This window comes from Colossoma macropomum, unplaced genomic scaffold, assembly GCF_904425465.1.
Source record: "Colossoma macropomum unplaced genomic scaffold, Colossoma_macropomum, whole genome shotgun sequence".
Classification (NCBI taxonomy): domain Eukaryota; kingdom Metazoa; phylum Chordata; class Actinopteri; order Characiformes; family Serrasalmidae; genus Colossoma; species Colossoma macropomum.
In genome coordinates, this window is record NW_023494786.1 from 20396376 (window position 1) to 20415079 (window position 18704).

Here is an 18704-nt window from a genome sequence, read left to right on the forward strand (position 1 = left end):
TGCTTTTTATTTTATAATAATATGTTTTTTTTATTATTTAATAATAACTATTGTAATCATTTGCTGAGTTTACCATAATGTAATAATATAATGTGCCATTATTTTGTGTATCCCTCTGATATGTGAAAGTCAGAAAATAAACATTAATTGTGCATTAAAATGTGAATAAGCGTTCTCTGTGGAGGATGTGTACTTATTTATAAGGTAAATGTGTCATGACTCAGCATTTTTATGATCCACTGTCTTCTTCTCTGAAAAAATCTCAAATGCACTCACCACTTTTGATAGAATCATAACAACCAAAGCGCTTTAGTCACCTACACATATCACATGCTATTACAAATTACTGGGGGCCGCATGCAGAGTGCATAGTGAGAAAGCTAAAGCAAACTTTCTTTACTGTAATCATTGATTCTATTTATTCTACCAAGACTCTTTGTGAGTGTTGCCTCTCACACATGTCCTCTGTAATCAAACTGCAGGGTTGTGACCTGTTACCCTGACCTGTCTGCTAACATTTGAGTGTGAGGTCCCTCATCAGATTCTCCCTAAACACGCTGAGGCTTGTGGGTCTCAGGAGATCCTTTTCATGAATATAAACCTCTGCTCTGCTTCTTCCTCACCAAGGCAACCTAATTTAGTTTCATTTCCTGCTATCTGTATTTGCCATGAAAGGGGCAGCTCAAGGACACTGTCCCCACCTACCACTGAATAAGCCCATAAATCTAACATATGCACAACTGTCAGTGCATTAAATAAAATCATGTAAGGTACAATATATGACACAGTAGCCTCCCTGATATGTAATTTTTTAATTCAAAGAATTAAAATATGATGTTTAGGTTTACAGAAAGTACATTTAGAAATGATGGACTGTAATGTGCATTAAAATGCATATCGTTGTATTATTTGTTATTTTTATACATCATTTAAGAACAGCAGCGTGAAAATGTCATGATAAATGGATAAACAGAAATGCTCTAAAATTACCTGTAATAAAATCTCTTTACATTATCTTACATCAAAAGTTTAGAACATTTTTGCCTTCTCCTGTAAAGTTATAATGTTGGAGATGCATGTTTTTGTTTTTTTTTGGACAGTGACGATAAGTATTATTTATAATGACTGTAGTGATTTAAAACAAAAAATCTACAGTGCAAAGGGGGAAAAGCATAATGATTAAATTATAAAGTAAAAAGTAAAACTAGCGAAGAATGACAGTAATGTGCATTAATGCCTATGCATTCATTGCAAAGACTGAAATAATGGTTTGAATTAAGTATCGTCACAAAATATCAACGATCAGATGTTTTAGGGTTAACATGCTGTGTTGTCTAGCAGGAGACACATGTCCTGAAGATAGTCACAGCTACTAGCACATACACACCCCTAAACTCTGAGACAATGCTACACATCACACTTGACTACAAAGTGTCAACATGGAACATTTCAACTACAACCAACAGCCTTGCTGACTTCAGTTCAGCTGACAACCTAAAAAGCATCAGAACAATCTCACAGCAGCCATCAGAATCGGTTAACACATGCACACATCCTCCCTGAGAGTGCAGCTGAGGCTGCGTCTGCTTTACCCGTATCCACTGAGCATCCAGAGAGCAGAAAGGGTGGAGAGACTGAGAGAGACAGTGCGTGCAGCAGCGCTGGCCCATGTTAGTGCTGGACACAGTATGCCTGGGGAATACCATACTATAAACCCCCCTCTGAACAGAGAGAAAGCGAAAGAGAGAGTGAGAAAGTGGGGGAGGGGGAGGAAAACGTCCTCCTTTAAAGTGCCTTACCTCATCCCTGGCGTGTGGAGCATCACAGCACTATAGCTGCAGCATCCGCTTCTGCTAACACCCCCAATATGCTTCCTTCCTCCCCCCCTTTTCTCTTTCTCCTTTCCCTCTCCCTCGCTCTCTCTCTCTCCCTCCCTCACTCTTTCCCTGCCTCTCATCCACAGACATGCAGGAGGTCTCATTCGCGACAGCTGAAGACTGAAGAGCGGAAGTGGAGGAAAAAAGGGGGAGGTATGGAGAAATGATGCGATCGATAAAGGGCTGGGTTAGAGGAACGCTCCGCCTGATTCAACAGGGTCCACAGGGAACAGAGACACATGCAAACTGCCCAATTATGCACAGGGGAAAAACGTCAAAGCAGTCCTCATAATAGCAGCAAAGAGACTCATATAATCCAGCCCAGTCCAGAACGCAGACCTGCCCACTCTGCTCCAGATAAAACATGACTCAAGAAAACTGCCTGAAATACAGGATACTGGAAAAACTGACATTAAGCAGCTGCTGTTAATGACTGTATTGTTTTGGAACCAAGAACTGTTTCTAGGCGAGGTCAATTAGATCTTTTAATGATATGAAGAGTTCATTTCATGAATCATTTACTTGGTAATTTAATTTGTTTTAGAGCACAAAAACCCAGTTGACTGGAAGTATCAGTACACACCAGCTCCTTTATCTCCTCTGACGCGTACATAGCAAACACAAACCAGCAAAAATACAATACAAATATTTAACAGTACAAGTATTTAACAGCATAAGAATGAAGAGTTACTGTATTAGCTGTAGTATATGACCATAGGTGTAGGTGCACCCTTGCAAATGACCCATGATTATCCAGTGCAGGAACAAAGAAGGAGTGCTGTAATCACACTGATTAACTCCTACACAAACAAACCACACACTCCCTCTATACGTGAAAGTAGAACCAGAACTCAGTTAAAGTTATCTTTCACAAATGCCCAATTAAAGGAACTGTTTGGCAAAATTCAGGCTTCAAGATGGCTTCTACTGCTGTGTATGTAATGTACTACTGAACATCTTTATAGACTATATGTCACACTGTCCCTGAAAGCCTATTTGATATGACACAACTGAAGTACATCTTTGGTGATTTAGGCCTACAGTTTGCACAGTGCTCACTGGTCAGGTAAAAGCTTCCACTACTTGTTAGCTCCATTAGCCTTACAGTCCAGTGAAAATTAAGGGCCCTGACACAGCAAGCCACCAGCAAGGCATGTGTCTCGTGAGTGAGCACATGAGTAAAGAAGGGAAAGAGAGCAAAGCAAGCAGATGGCCTTCTCAAGAGGGCACACACCTGATTATCCAAACACTATAAAAAAATATTAGTTCGTCACTAGTAGGGGTGGGCAATATGGTGATATTTTACTGGTATTGTGATATCACAATATGCTTTCCTGAGGATATCGTGGATATTGTCAGTACTTAAAGAACACTGACCAGTCTCATGTTTCATTACAAAGTGAGCATAATTAGGTCTGCGAGTTTATCACTGTTATTATTATTATTATTATTATTATTATTATTGTTGTTGTTGTTGTTGTTGTTGTTGTTATTACTATTATTAGATTTTTTATGTGGCACTACAAGTTCTATTCTGTCTATTCTAAATTAAGTAACAGAAAAACAATATATTGTGATGCATGTCATGTATCGTGAAAATGTCTTGAATTATCGCAATATAATATTTTTGCCATAATGTCCACCCCTAGTTACTGGGCTGCCTTAAAATTTTAGGTTAAATGACCTTCTACATGTAAGTTCACAGAACAAGAATCTGTGTTTTATTCTCTGTCAACAAATCATTTGAAGTTTGGTGAATTTAAAATTTTAAAACAGCCTGGTAACTGATTTTTTTAATTAAAGAACTGATTTTTTAAAATGTACTTATTCATTTATTTATTTTTGTGAATTTTTGTGCCAGTGGAAGTTTTATCACTAGAGATGGGCATTTTACCTGTTGTCACTAGTCAAATGTCTGAGGTTTTAAATAAGCAGTTTTTCAATATAGTGTTCTCAACGAGAAAACATATAATATCATTATGAATAAACAGACACAAGAGCTGTGAAGGTTCACTGACAACATGAGTCTTACTATTGACTTTTTACAGTTTTTCCCAGACACATTTAATGAAACTGGGGTCAACTTAATCTTCACTGTCACTTTCTTAGCAAAGCAGAAGTGTCCTTTTGTAAGTGTGCTAGCATGTTCTCATTGCTTTCCCTCATTTATCATACACTTTCTCAAAACCCTTAAAGCAGATTTCACACAAAAACACAACAGTTCATTTTTGAACTCCGCAATCTGTTGCAATTGGCTGCTGAGTAAGTATTAACAAAAGAGGCTGTAGACAAGAATTTATCAAATGAGGAGCTGGTAACAGGTGAGAATGTCATTATATAAAACTGATTTATGCAATAACAGACTTACCTACTGAGACTAACCTGGTTTATAGCTGTTTTGTCTAATTTTTTCACTGGACATTTCAGTTCAGTGTGGTATGAATGTCAAGGCCTTTTGATTGAGCTACTCTGACACAGTCTGTCCGTCTACTGGGAAATACTCAGGCCTCTGGTTTGGCATTATTTGGTCCTATGTTGCCCTCCACCTCTCTTGCCTTTTCTTTCAAGAGTATAGAAAAATAAGCAGAAAAATGTTTGTTTCTAAATATTTTGGGTGAAATCGCCCTATGTTTGGTTAGGTGGGTATACAGGGTATTATTGTACTGAAATGTAATGAAAGGAAATCATCAACAAAACTATCCATAAGCAATGAGTGGATTCCAAATGGTGATATTCTTGCACTTTGGCACATTGTAGAATATTTACAGTGAAGTATGAGCAGGTAGAAGAGATAGAAAAAAAGATAGAAAAGCTAGCGTTTGTGTCATGTGTTTGATGTTTTGTGAAGATCAGACTTTTTTGCAAAGAAATGTTATTTTGGCCAGGAAGTTGCTGTTTAGTATCATGTGTGAACTGTTTTGAGAATATGGCTTCTGAATGGGCAAAGGTGTTTAAGCAACTGAGGAGAACTGTAACTTGTCATATAATTATGAACATGTAGCAAACATGCATTTTATTTCAACTGTTTCATGTATAAACATTCACTTTTACTCACCCAGCACCAAAGATTACTTTTACTTTCACACTCTAGGTTTAGTTTAGCTTAAAGACAGACATTTGAAGCTTGTAAGCCATTCAAACAATATATGCTTTACTTTGTATGTTGCAGTTTTGCAGTTTTACAGACTGCTACAGAATTGCTCACTTTTGCGCAGGGGCAGTTAGTTGCGCAGGGGCAGCTGTAGTCTCTGCGGTGTTTTTTGTAGTCTTTGCGAGTGCAAATTTTCACAGGAGATGAGAGGTGATGGAGAGCTGATGGAAGGCGAACATTAGTTAGCGTTATTTAGCACTAATTCTTCCTTGGTCGGTATGTTAGGGCCCTGAAGAAGCAGCAAGCTTTGGACACCCAACACGTCTTGGTTGATTGACTACATTTGGGGTAAATTTGCACTATGCTACAATTTCAAAGGCATTTCCAGCAGCATGCAGCAAAAAGACCCAGTGGTGGTAAAGTAAAGGCTTGAGGGTGTTTTACCTTGTGGCAGAAGTGTTGTGTGGTGATGGCAAGGACGTCTATACAAAGCGAGGCTTTGTGGAGTTTGTCCTGCAGGGAGGTGATCTGCCGGGCCTGTTCCTCACAGCGTTCTCTCAAACCCTGCACCAGCAGCCGCTCCCGCTCAGCATCCACGCCATCCACTCGGCCGCCCAGACGCCCCACACATGACTTCTGACGCACTGACATATAAACAGAGAGATACAATGGACATGAGCGGAAACAAAGACCTACCTCTGTTAATGAGATGTTTTTGCAGAATAAAGTGTCACTTATAGTTTTTAGCACTGTACAAGACTATCACACTTTATTATACATTATCATGCTTAATAGAACAGATTGTTATATGCAGTGTGTGATTTAATGGTTGTGAAGCGTTTAAGCTTGTGTGGTGGATGTTAATGTGTTAGATGTTTCTAAAAAGTAATTTTAGTAACACTTTACTGGAATCCTGCTGCACGATATTGCCATAAACATGTCATGGTGGATGAGCAGTCATATGACAAACATGTCATATGCTGTCATGAGTTGAATGACAGATTTTATCAGCAATAGAACAGTTTCATATTACAATTTTTGGTAATTATCAGGACAGATGCCATTAGGTTTGAAGTCATGGCAGCTTATGTTACATGCTCATTTTTGCTAAGTGTACTCTAGTCAGTTGTTATGACAGCAAACATAATGACATATTACTAAACAAAATCTGTCATGAAAACTCATAATGCATGGTTATGTTAATGTCACGTAGTTCAAGCAAACTGCTACCATCATTTCTTTATGCTATCACTGTTGTCTGTAGTATTGCTAGCATGCAGATACAATATGAGCAGACAAACAGACACAGCTTTGACATGAACCCTGACACCCATATACTCATAAGCACTGATGAGTCAGTATCACCAGTACTGTCGGTGGCAGACTGACAGTGATCCAGGAAAGTAAATGACTTACACATGCATCAGTGAGCAGGAATATAGCCTACGCAGTATAGGAACAGTACATCAAGCAAGCCCACATCCACATATAGTAAAACTGTATAGGCTCTGTAATACTCTAGCTCTAAAGCTCACAGAATACACTGTGTCTTAATGCATGTAAAATGAAATAACAATCAATACTAAGATCATCAGCAGAGGCATAGCCAGACCTCCACCCCCATTAACTAAAATGGCAGATTTTTTATTAACTACAGAAATTTGGCCGGCCTGCTTTCCCCCTGACCCTAATCCAGCTACAGATTTTATGCTGACCTGTTCTAACAATAAACATTGTACATGTATTCTGGTCTGTAGAAGTGCTTTTTCAGACAGTGCTAGCATTTGTTGCAGCTGAAATTATTTCAGGATGAAATGATATGAGGAGTCGGTGAGCTATCCAACCATGATGGCTATAAAATAGCAATTAGCAAGAAAATTAGAGCTGAACTAGATCGACATTCTGTCCTTATCTCTGAGAAAAAATAGAGCTGAATGTTTTGTTGTTGTTCTATATGACCTGTGCTGCTTGCGTTTACAGTGTTTTGGTCACATTCCTGTTCCAAATTAGTGATGTTCATAAGTAACATTACTTCACTAGAGAAAGTAAATCCAGTGATTTGTGAACTGCATACATACTTTGACAGTATTAATAACAGGTTATTTCATGAATAATTCATTTAAATGGGCTATTTCATTATATGTTACTGTACTTATAGGTACAGTGTGATTGGTCATTTGAATGGGTTTATTAACATTTTTTTAATTTTGCTTTTTTGGGCTAGATCAAATAACACCAACTCCCTTTGGCTGCACACCAATCAGTGAATACTTCATTATTCATTTTATATGACTTTCTACAGAGCACTAAGTCTTAATCTGTACAGGTTTATTCTGTTATTTGTGCATGAACAGCACTAGAGGGTGGACAGACTAATAGACTAGCCACTAATGGCTATGCTAATGTTGCTATGGCAACCCCAGGCAGCCATGCCCTGGGTAATGAGATAGAAGAATGAGTGTGGGAGTGGCAATATACACACATACACACACACACACATACAAGATGGAACACAGCACTCACCAGGGGACTGAGGCTTGGGTGAGACCACTGCAAATCTCTTTGGGGAGGACAGAGGATGAGTAACTTCTCCATCTCTCTGAAACTCCTTTCTAGCAGCTGAATTAAAACAAAGAAAGACATACAGAACACATCAAGACTATAAAGTACAACAGTACAGTGCAAAAGTCCCCCAAGAGACCACCCTTCATCTATTGAACTGCCATTAAGAACAAGTTATTCATTCAGAGGACACTTCTGAAAAGATTAAATATAAGATAATACATTTGTATAAGGACAGGAAATTCAAGAAAAAAAGAAGTGAAAAAAACATGAGTTTCCAAATGCAAAACCTGGTAGACCACCAAAACTGTCACTGTCAGATAAACAGTACATTAATCTTGATAGAACTGAAAAAATGTACAGATTACTCTACGCATTTGTTCCGAAAGAATGTGAAGCTGTTAAGACGTTACTAAGACAAAAAAGAAGAAAATGTGCAAATCAAACAAAGAAGCTGCTGGTGTTCTCACAACAATGGACTGACCACCCTAGAGTCCAGACCTCAACATCATTGAATATGTTTGAGATTATTTGGATCGTAACAAGCAAAAAAATGCAAATAACTTCAGTAACACTTTATTTTGGTGGTCCACTATGGATGCTCAGTCTGTCTTTAATTATCATTTGACTAAATATCTCTTAAATGCAACTGAACATTAAATTGAATGTGAAAGATTCTGTTAAACCGTGACTCTAAACCTAAACTTAACTTCAACACAAAATCTACACCTACTGCCAAATCTAACCCGTACCATGATGTTGTTAATAATCAACAGAAAGTTTGCTAATGATTTAAGTATCTGTAGATCATCAACAGGGGACCATCAAAATAAAGTGTGACCAAATTTAATGATACATGTATTTTATGCATAGAATAAATACAATGCATGCATCTGTTAAAATAAATCAAACAAAATGATGAAACAATAGTAAAAACAAAAAAATGCACTGATGAAGAATGCACTGTGCCAACCATGTACTAGTACAGTAAGCATTTGTTTGCTTTGCTTATGGGTCACATGCTATTGCCGTGGTACTAGTTACAGGGACATCTGCATGGTTTGTCACAATGTCAAAGGAAATATCATTCACTCTCAGGTCAACAGAACTCAGACAAAAGCTTGCTCTCACTACTTTTCATTAACCTTCCTTTTTTAGGCCTCAGAGCAAATTCACTACTGTATTCTCAAATATAGAGAGTGACCACTAGCTGGAGCTCTTGCCCCACATTCGCTCAGTCTTTCCTGCTGTGAGGACTGCAGCAAACCTGCACAGAAAACTGTAGGAGGCCACACTCATAAGCTGTCATCCACTTTTCCAGCACCAGAGGGCTCTAAAATCTTTTCACACCCCTTTGGTGATGTGTTAAAGGAACCATGCAGACATCCTCAACACATTTCACCTCCCTACGTCACTTTAATGGAAAGTGCTGACTGGCTGTGTCTTCATTCATCCCTGCTGAACAGTTTGTCCCCAACTGGCCAAATGGTGTGTATGTGCTGGTCTATGCACCCTTCAGGTTATCATCTATTTATTTAAAATGTAAGATATTAGTGAATATTAGGTTGACCTTCCAATACACAAATAATTTAAGAAATCTTAGATATGGCAGAGATATGCATCGTTTTGTTTACAACCGAACAAATAATAAGGAAACATTATATGGTAACAATTTACTGTAGGGTTCAAAAGGCCAACAGGACAACTGCTATAAACCTACATAAACATTTATAAAGGCTTATTCCAAAAGTTGCAGTCTGTCAAAGGCTGCTATGATGTCAAGTTAACATCGCTGTCAGGTGACATCAGGGTTTTTTTCTGACATTTGGTTTTGCCATGACACTTTTTGGGTGAAATGACAGCATGTTCTAGCAACTGACTTTATAGCTTATTGTATGTCACAGTGACATAACACTGAGGATGTTACATAGCAATTAAATCTTATAAGCGGTAAAATGAAACTCACTCCTAAGAGCCACAGAACGCATTCACGTTTGGCAAACTAGCCTATTTTGTCAAGATTTGTAACATCTTCAGCATTATGTCACTGTGACATTCACTGAGTTTAAAATCTCTTATTTCACCACAAAAAGTGTCACGTCATAAAAATATCAATGTCATCTGACATTATGTCAACTTGACAAGGCCTGAAAGTCTTATATAGGTGTCACTGGCCATATGACCACTTCTCTACAGTAAAGCATTATCTATTATATTACATATCAGCGGTCATCAACTGGTGAACCATGGTCTGGATGCGGACCCGGCAAAAATTTCTCTGCTTGTGAATTGCAGGTGAGAAATAGTTCAACAAAATCTAAAATATTAGGTATTTCAAGGTGTATATAGACCATGGGAGATCAAGTAAGATTTATCTATTAAACTCAAAGGGCTTGGACATGTGCCTATCCTTCATTTCCTCATGCTAATAATTACATTACTAACATATTACTTTAGTACTTACTGAAATAATCTGTAGGAGTTACTGAGTAATTCCATTTTAAGACAAGTGAAAAAACAAGCCAAGGGTTTAAGGGGTTAATTCAGAACACAGTCATTCTAAGCCCATTGATTCAGTCCAGCGGTTCAGGATCTCCATAAACAGAAAATTAGACAAAGAAGGGGGGACACTCACACACAGGGGAGCCGTGGGGAGGGGGCAGCAGAGAGCGGCGGGTAGGAGTGTGGCCACTGGGGGGCTGAGGACTGCTGCAGCTGGGTGGTCTACTGCTTCCACTATGACTGGGAGAGTAAGAACGAGGCAGGAGGGTCTCCTCACTTCCACTGCCTGGACCTGCACAGGAGAAACACAGAGATCATAATGTTGCTCTGTATCGCAGCCTTAAAGTAATGTTTGGTGACCTCAAAAGCATTTGATCATCCAAGATTAATTTACTTTTGCAGTTTTGTACTGAAGCTATGAGGAGCTAAACCGTCACACACTTGCCTCAAACCATGCTGAGTTGTAAAACAATCTTATGAGGTTTCTAATACCGTATGACATAATATAATGTATAAAAATGGACAAAAGCTTCAAAGTAAAAAACTCACTAAATAGTTTGTCCATTTTATGTTGATTTATATTGCATTTTAAATGTTCTGTTTATGGATATCAGTATGGCATACACAGCTTTGTAGCTTCAGGAAGTAAAGTAAGTAAGTCAACTTTGGACACCAAACATGCATTGGCTCATGGAGTACATGTGGCATAAGGGAAAACTGTGCAAATTTGATTTTTCTGAGCTATTACTTCAATAGAGAGTTCTGAATTGACTGTATTTCACACTGCAGTGGTCTAGCAGCTTTCTTTGATCCATTCAGGATGTTCATCAGATCATTCATCAGACTTATGCCAGCATAAGAATCTTTGACACATTCTCCCTTGCAATTCATACAAATCAGTATTTGTGAGTTGAAGGAGGCTTGTGGCTACCAGAGGCAGAGGAGAGCCATGTTAACACTGTCTTCAAATTAATTTGACCATCTGAAGAGCTGAAGTCAGTAGGATCCAAACAGCAACAGCAGCTTAGCTTCTCTGGTAGAATCACAGGACAATGAATAATAAATCTTCTGATAATCCAGGTTAAACTAATGCTGAGGAAGAGTAATGTAAATGTGGAGCTTTGGGTCCAGTGTGATTGTGTTGGCAGAGAGTTGGTAATTAATTGTAAAATATGTAACACTTCACTTAAACCCTGCTACATAACATGGACATAAACATGCCATTAACATGTCATTGCACATATTATATGCTGTCACGAGCTGCCATGACAGATTATGTTCAGTCATATAGCAGTGTCATATTACCATTACTGTTAATCATGACAGATGCCATAATGCATCAGTCATGACAAATAGCAGTGATGGCAAAATGGCTCTGTTATATCACTGAACAAAATCTGTCATGACAGCTTCTACCTGCCATGATGTGTTTATAGCATGGTTATGTCAATGCTATATAGCATTCAAGTGAAGTGTGACTGTGTAATAAGTGTTTTGGCAGAAACATTAGTCTTTGTAAAGGGTGACAAGCAGAAAGGAAATGTATTACTTTGACCACAGATACACTACATGAATTTTAACACAAATCTTGTCCTGTTTGAGTACACTCTTAAAAATAAAGGTGGCAACAAGGTCTCTTTGTAGCGACACCATAAAACCACTTTTGGTTTCCTAGAGAACCTTTCAATGGATGTTTCTTCTACCATTGTTGGAAGTGAGACATCTGAGTTTATAGAACATTTTAAACCTCTGCATAATGTAAATTTAATGTAAATTTCTAGAAACCTTTTCTTATATATATACAGTGGTGGAACAGTGTTCTCTGGAGTGATAAAGTACTGTCCAATACCTTAGGGATGTGTGGAGTGGTTTGTGATCCAGAACTAATCATTCAATATCTGTACACTGTAAACATAAAAAGCACCACAAAGGGTTCTCTGAGCGATGCCACAGAAGAATGACTTTTGATTCCCTAAACTTTAAAAAAGAGACTGAGTGTAATGACCCTTTTAAAGGCTTAAAGAACCATAATACAAAGGTTCTACACCAATTTCAGGGTTCGTCCTAGAACTTTTTCTCTACGCAAATGTTCTTTAAAAAATGTTTTTCACACTCACAAATCTAATTTATACAAATGGTTATTTAGGGGAGCAAGAGTTCTTCTTCTGTGACCCTATAGCAATGTTCCAACAACATCTAGTATAAAGCCTTTCTAGAAGAGTAGAGGATGTTACTACGGCTCAAAGAGGGATTAACTCCCTTTTAACACCCTGGATCTCAGAAGAACGTTTGGACGAACAGGTGTCTACAAACTTTTGGATGAATGAGCCAAGCATTTTCTGGTAGATATATTAATAATAACTTACACTTACATGGGGTCAAGTCTTCCTTTGGAGGCTCCCTTTGAAAAACAAAAGTAAAAAGTGGTACAAAGTATCCCAGTAATGTGAACATTTCAACATCAAACTTGACTTTTTTCCATCAAAGAGGTGCCTCTTGACTTCAGATCTTTTCTAACAAAGAACATCATTCACTCTGGAGTTTTTCTTCAAGGCAGCGTAAGTAGTTTCTTTGAGGCTCACGACTTAAGACTTAAGGCATTAGCACCGCAAGCCTGAAAATGACAACCACACCAACAGTGAGGAATGATGTGGAAATCTGCTGTACTGGATGGCCGTAAAAATAGCCGACAGCAAAATCCTTGCAGATGAAAAAGTGAAAGAGAGATGGTCCAAGCACCAGACACTTCATAACAGATTAACTGCACTATATCTTGCCCTGAACAAGTCTCTGCCAGAAAGTAAAAGTGGTCATAAAGGCGTGGACAAGAGATCAACTCGGGTGTGGACGACAGCTGTTCTTTATTTCTTACTTAAGGCTTCCATTTGTGGCTGCTGGACGCAGCGTCTGACAAAAATGCTACCGGCACACACTTAAATAACAAGCGGGCGAGTTGTAGATATGTTGGGGGGCTGTAAAAGTCGGCAGCGCTGGGAGGCGCCGCTACTGACCCTTCAGCTGTTAAAGAGACAAATGTGTCCTCACTATAGAATCAGACAAGCTTGAACTTCTCCTGCCACATGACAGAGGTAACAAACTGTAGACTTGGAGGCTGACAACATTGCTCAGCTTAGTTTCCCTGATCTAAATAAGATTCAGCTCACGACTAAAGACTGAAGACATAGATTAGACATTCAAACCTGGCAGTTTTAAGACTCATACACTGTACTCAATGTCTCTATTACAGTTGTCATAATTAATCAATTAAACTCAATTATTTAATTAAAAAATAGACTTGAAAAAGAATGGACACACTCATTTAAATACACCTTTTGTCATGTTTTTGGTTTTTTTATTACTCACTTAACTGGCACAAGACTCAGCAGAATACTCGATTACTAATATAATCAACAGTGGATATTGAGCACTTCTCCATTTCTTTAGTGCCTTAGAAGAACTTAATCATTTTCATGCCAACTAGCCTTTACACTGTGTGAATATTTCATGACCAATTGGCCAATAGAAATGATACAAAATTACTAAAATCTCATTATGTTAACAGATAAGTTTTCCTTCTCCTATATATGTTACTGTTTCAGAAATAGAAGGTTTTCTTATGACACTGACAACATGCATATCCATAATTACATCTCACACTGTTGGCTCTCAGTCAGGTTGGTGAGCTGACTAACAGAGATGTAGTCTTTCCTCACTGGACGGTAAATGTGCTTAGTAATAAAACATATGAGCAAGGCAATCTCTAGTGTGTTAAGCTCTACAAAACAGTGACTCACAGATAACTGCTAACTGCTTACTGTCAAAACAAAGGAATCACTAATGCAGTACTGAGAGTCACCAGCACTCAACCCCCTCTACTCCATTTCCAAATGTCTCACTGCAGTAAGGCTTTAAAGTCATTTAATGAGATTCAATGAAGACAGAACATTTTAGACTCAGTGTGTATGAGAGGGAGAGAGGGGGAGAGACAGAGAGAGAGAGTGAGTGGGAGAGAGATAGGGAAAGACAGAGAGAGTGGACAAGAGGGAAGGAAAGAAACAGAGTAAGAAAGAGAGCAAAAATGGAAAGACAGAGCAAGAGTGGGTGAGAGAGAAGGAGAGAAAGAGAGTTATAGAGAGAGAGAGAGAGAGAGAGAGAGAGTGAGAAAGAGAAAGAGGGAAAGAGAGAGAGAGAGAAAGTAGAAAAAGAAAAAGAGAGAATGAGAGAAAGAGAAATAGGGAAAGACAGAAAGAGTGGGTGAGAGAGAAGGAGAGAAAAAAATAGAGTTAGAGAGAGAAAAAGAGAGAGAGAGGGAGAGAGAGAAATAGGGATAGACAGAAAGAGTGGGTGAGAGAGAAGGAGAGAAAGAGAAAGAGAGAGAGAGAGAGAGTGAGAGAGAGAGAAATAGGGATAGACAAAAAGAGTGGGTGAGAGAGAAGGAGAGAAAGAAATAGAGTTAGAGAGAGAGAGTTAATCTCAGCAGTTTTCTGACACTGCAGATATTGACTCAGCGCTGGTCTGCAGTAGGAAGGGGAGGGGGAGGAGAGGGAGGGGAGAGGATTTATGCAGTGAATGCAGTCAGAAAAAGAGGAGAGGAGACACACCAACTGACCAAGTGACCAGACAGCTACACAGAAACCTAAAGGTAAAGCTCTATTACAGAGGGGTGAGAATCTCTAGGTACCTCACGATTCAATTCTATTTTGATTCAAGGTGCCGAGATCCGATTATAAAACAACCCTTAATGAATTTAGATTTCTAGGTGGTTAAAAAGTCTTTATGTGTTAAAAAGTCTACTTCACAAATACAATCAACTGCTAAATATGTACATGTAAGGACAAAGATCTTTGAACATTGCCTCACTAAATAGAATGAAGAGAGACAAACAAAGTTTATCCAAAGTCTCCATTAAAAAAAAAAACAAAAAAAACAAAACAGTTACCTTATGGAAGAATAATTTAGAGTCTGAAGCAATAAATCTTGCAATTTTGCAATTTTACTTTATCAAAATATATTTCACACTATACACAGTAATGTTTGAACACTCTGGTCAAATTACATGTTTTGTTGATGTTCTAAGTGAACAGTTAACAAGTGTTGTTGTGTTAAGTGTAGTTAACACACTTAAATATGACATTTTTCGGTCACAATAAATAGCATAAAATCGCATCATGGCTCAAGCACTATAATAATATCACATTGTGAGGCCTGTAGCATTTCCGACTGCTACTGTTTTTGTCCATTTTTATCATTCTTTAAATAAAGATGATAGTTCAATTAAAAAAAAAAGAAACACAACTGAACCCATTTCTGTTGTTCTCTGAAGTAAGTTTATAAGAAGAGAAAGATAAGCACACACATAAATATGCACCGTCACATTAAAGTACAAGGGCTTATTTTCCCATTATAACATTTCCCTCTACTGAATGGAAGTCATGCCACATTAACACCAGTTAAACGATCCAGTAAGAGCTTTAGAGAGGTTTCCAGTTCCATACCAACCACACGCCGCAAAAGGTAGCTGCCTATGGAGAACAAGTAGAGCATTTAAAAATTCTCATTAAGTATCATTTCCATCTTTTTCAATCACTGAATATGATAATAATACAATAGGTTTCTATGTATTTTATGATAGTAAGGGAAAGTGGATTGTTTACTGTAGTTACTGAGAGCTACAAGTTATGCTTCTAATATGCAAAACGGTTTCATGTGGAGTGGGTGGGCAGATCTGAGGAGGTGTAGTCTACTCCACAGTCATACTGTATGAGTCAGTCACACTAAAACAAGCCTGCACGCTTGCAAATTCATGTATGAGATCATCCATTTGTGTTACTACACTATTAGAAAAATAAAGTTTTCTAAATTGCTCCTGGTTTGGACATATTGTTTTTTGGAAAAAAAAACACTTTAATTGGTTTTTGTATTATTTGAAGGTTCCTTAAGCTATAAACTTACACTCACACATCTTAATGAACGTCTCCTAAGAAGTATCCACTGAACGGTTCTTTAAAGATTCAAAAGTGGTTCTTCTCTGACATTTCTCTAAAGAATCCTTTTCCGCATGTCAATGGATCTAATAATAAAACACTTGTCTCATGAACTGTTATGTAGAATACCTCATGCACCATGCTGCTTTTTATTTTTTTACCAGTCTTTTCACTTCTCTTTTGAGAATAGAACCTCTTCTGGAGTACAACATTTATAAACATTACAAGTAGACTGGTTCAGTGCCTGCGCTAAAGTCTGTGTGTAGAAATAGCCTGTAGTTCTTTCAGCTTGTGTGAATGAACGCTCTCTGTTCTCCAGTATGACTGTGCTAGCTGTTGGAGTAATTAAAACAGACAGAATAAGCTGCTTTGAAGTTCTTCAGCTTTTGCGTGTGGCACAAAAAAAAACAAAACTTTTGTTCTGTGAAGGAAAAAAGGAAACACCTAGAGAAATACAACACACTTAAAGATTAATGATAAGCATGCTTCACTAGCAACAGTGAAATCAAGAGGGGAGAAGAGAGGAGGTGGAATGAAATCCCACTCAATATCAGACACAGATCTGTCTCACAAGTCCTTACAGGATTCTTGTCTTCTTGAGGAAGACAAACTCACTACAGACAGAAACCTTCATGTAATTCTGTCACAGTCAGACCTCTATCCGCTCATCTACAGCTTCAATCACCGGATTCAGCCTGCTCTGCCCTGGCTCCAGTCTGGCTCTGTCTCAACACTTTCACTGGATAGCTACCAGTAAATGATGAGCATTGAGTTCACCTGTGCTACATTAGTTCTGTGTAGGCCTGGAATTTCTCATTATTCACTGGAAGTAATTCATTTGATACCATAAAAGTCTTTCATGTCTGTTTGGTCTTGTTCAAGGATTTTTTAGTTTCTGTGCTTGGCTTTCACTCATAGAAGGCAAGTTCTTCCTAGGTATATTACTGATGTAAAGCTATCTGCCTCCTTAATAGGGCCCGACCAACATGAAAATGGGGTTGATACCAATTTTAAATTAAAAAAATGTAGGATTTAATTTTATATGGCAATTGTTTTAGTGAAACAGTGTTTTACTGACAGGTAGGACTGTCAGTTCTCAATTGTCACACTTCTTAAACTCCAATAAACAACAGAAACTAAATAATATATTGTAAGCACTGGGTGTAGAGCTGCCCTTTACTCGTTGTGTTTTATTAATTCTCTTTGTGCTAAAGTTATTATTTTAGTTAAAATTCTTCCAGAAATAAGGGCAAATAGCAAACAGTGCAAACCTTGCTAATGTTGCCCCCTTTATCTGAGTAGCAGACACACGTATGTTTCAGTCACATTTCAAATAAAAATGAAAGTGCAGCAGTCCCTCAATCACCTCCCGTCATTTAGTCATTTGCATCTAAGGTAATCCACTTCACTTTTGAGGTAGCAGACATAAAGGATGGGCCGTCGTTTGTGGTTTTGCTTAGCCAGAGAAGATTCATGAAGCAAGAGTCGCCATGTCAAAATACTTCCAGGAACACTTTCATAAGGTTTTGGCAAAAGGAAGGTGGGACTCATCCCTCCTTCAAGCAGACAACAGAGACCTTTAGGCCCAATTCACACCAGCAGGAAATTCACACCCGAGGGAAATTCTGCCCATTTCCCCAAATTTTAGCAGTTAGATTTCCTCTTTTAGGATTACAGTTAACTTGTGGCCATTTTTGTGGTTGCTAGGGTCTTTAGACTATTTTGAGCCTAAAAATGCATTTTCCATTGAGCTGATTTTAAGAAAAAAGTTTGTTTTGGCTTTGTTCAGCCAGCTGCCCAGTCTTTTCTTAGACTTGTGCGTGAAATAAGCCGTGGAACAGCTGGTACTGAAGCATGAATAATTGTAATATTTCCCAAATTTCAGCAGCGTATGTCAGTTGGAGGCACGAGTGTATGAGACAAATGACTTGAGAAATTCGACAATGCTGAAGGGAACTTTTTTAACTTCCCATTCCACCTTAAATGCTGCAGCAGTTACATTCAGGTGCCTGCACAGACATCAGAATGTAACTACTGACTGCTTTTCCATTTAAGGCGGAATGGAAAATTTGAACAAAAAACAACCGAATAAGAAGCTATCTGAAACCTTGTAGAAATTCAGACGTGAAACAACATTTAGCACAGTTTTGCTGGGCCTACGGGCCAAGTTGTCCATATATAGCACTTCCAATCCAGTCTCCAACAGCTTTATTAACAAATTCATTTACTCACTCCAGTTTCTCTCGAACTCTCTGTCTGTTCCTATCCATCTCTCCTTCTCTCCTTCCTCTCCAATGGGACTACACAGGAGACTGAAACTCACTCCATTACTAATAGCTACATAAAAAGTAGCAGTTGTGTAACATGCTGGCTCTGCTGCCCTGGCAACACTGCATGTGCCATTTGGACCTGATGAAAAAATACTTCCATAATTTGTGCTGTTATGTGTATTGCAGTTATGGCTCATTATTTGTATAATGAGAATGGTGAACCATAGCTCATTTCTGTGTTTAATGGAGTTCTGTTGGACTTCTTTACCAAGCTGTATTTCCACTGCAATAATATTCTGCAGTCATGCATAAGCAAGTTAACAATCTTGCTTTTTTTAGAGTGGCTATTTAAAGAGAACTAAAAGAGCAAAAGCTGCAAATAATAAGAAACAGGTACTGGAACTGATTTTGTCCAATA

General features: G+C 38.2%; 1 protein-coding gene across 1 annotated transcript in view; it reads right to left on the bottom strand.

The window, feature by feature from the left end:
• mtus2b (microtubule associated tumor suppressor candidate 2b) overlaps positions 1-18704 on the bottom strand; it is a 47940-nt gene that overhangs the window by 6797 nt on the left and 22439 nt on the right. The window contains exons 6-8 of the mRNA XM_036563438.1: positions 10166-10324; positions 7492-7587; positions 5413-5612 (exon numbers count right to left, since the gene is read on the bottom strand). Coding sequence (XP_036419331.1) covers positions 5413-5612; positions 7492-7587; positions 10166-10324 — 455 coding nt within the window. The remainder of the gene's footprint in view (positions 1-5412; positions 5613-7491; positions 7588-10165; positions 10325-18704) is intronic.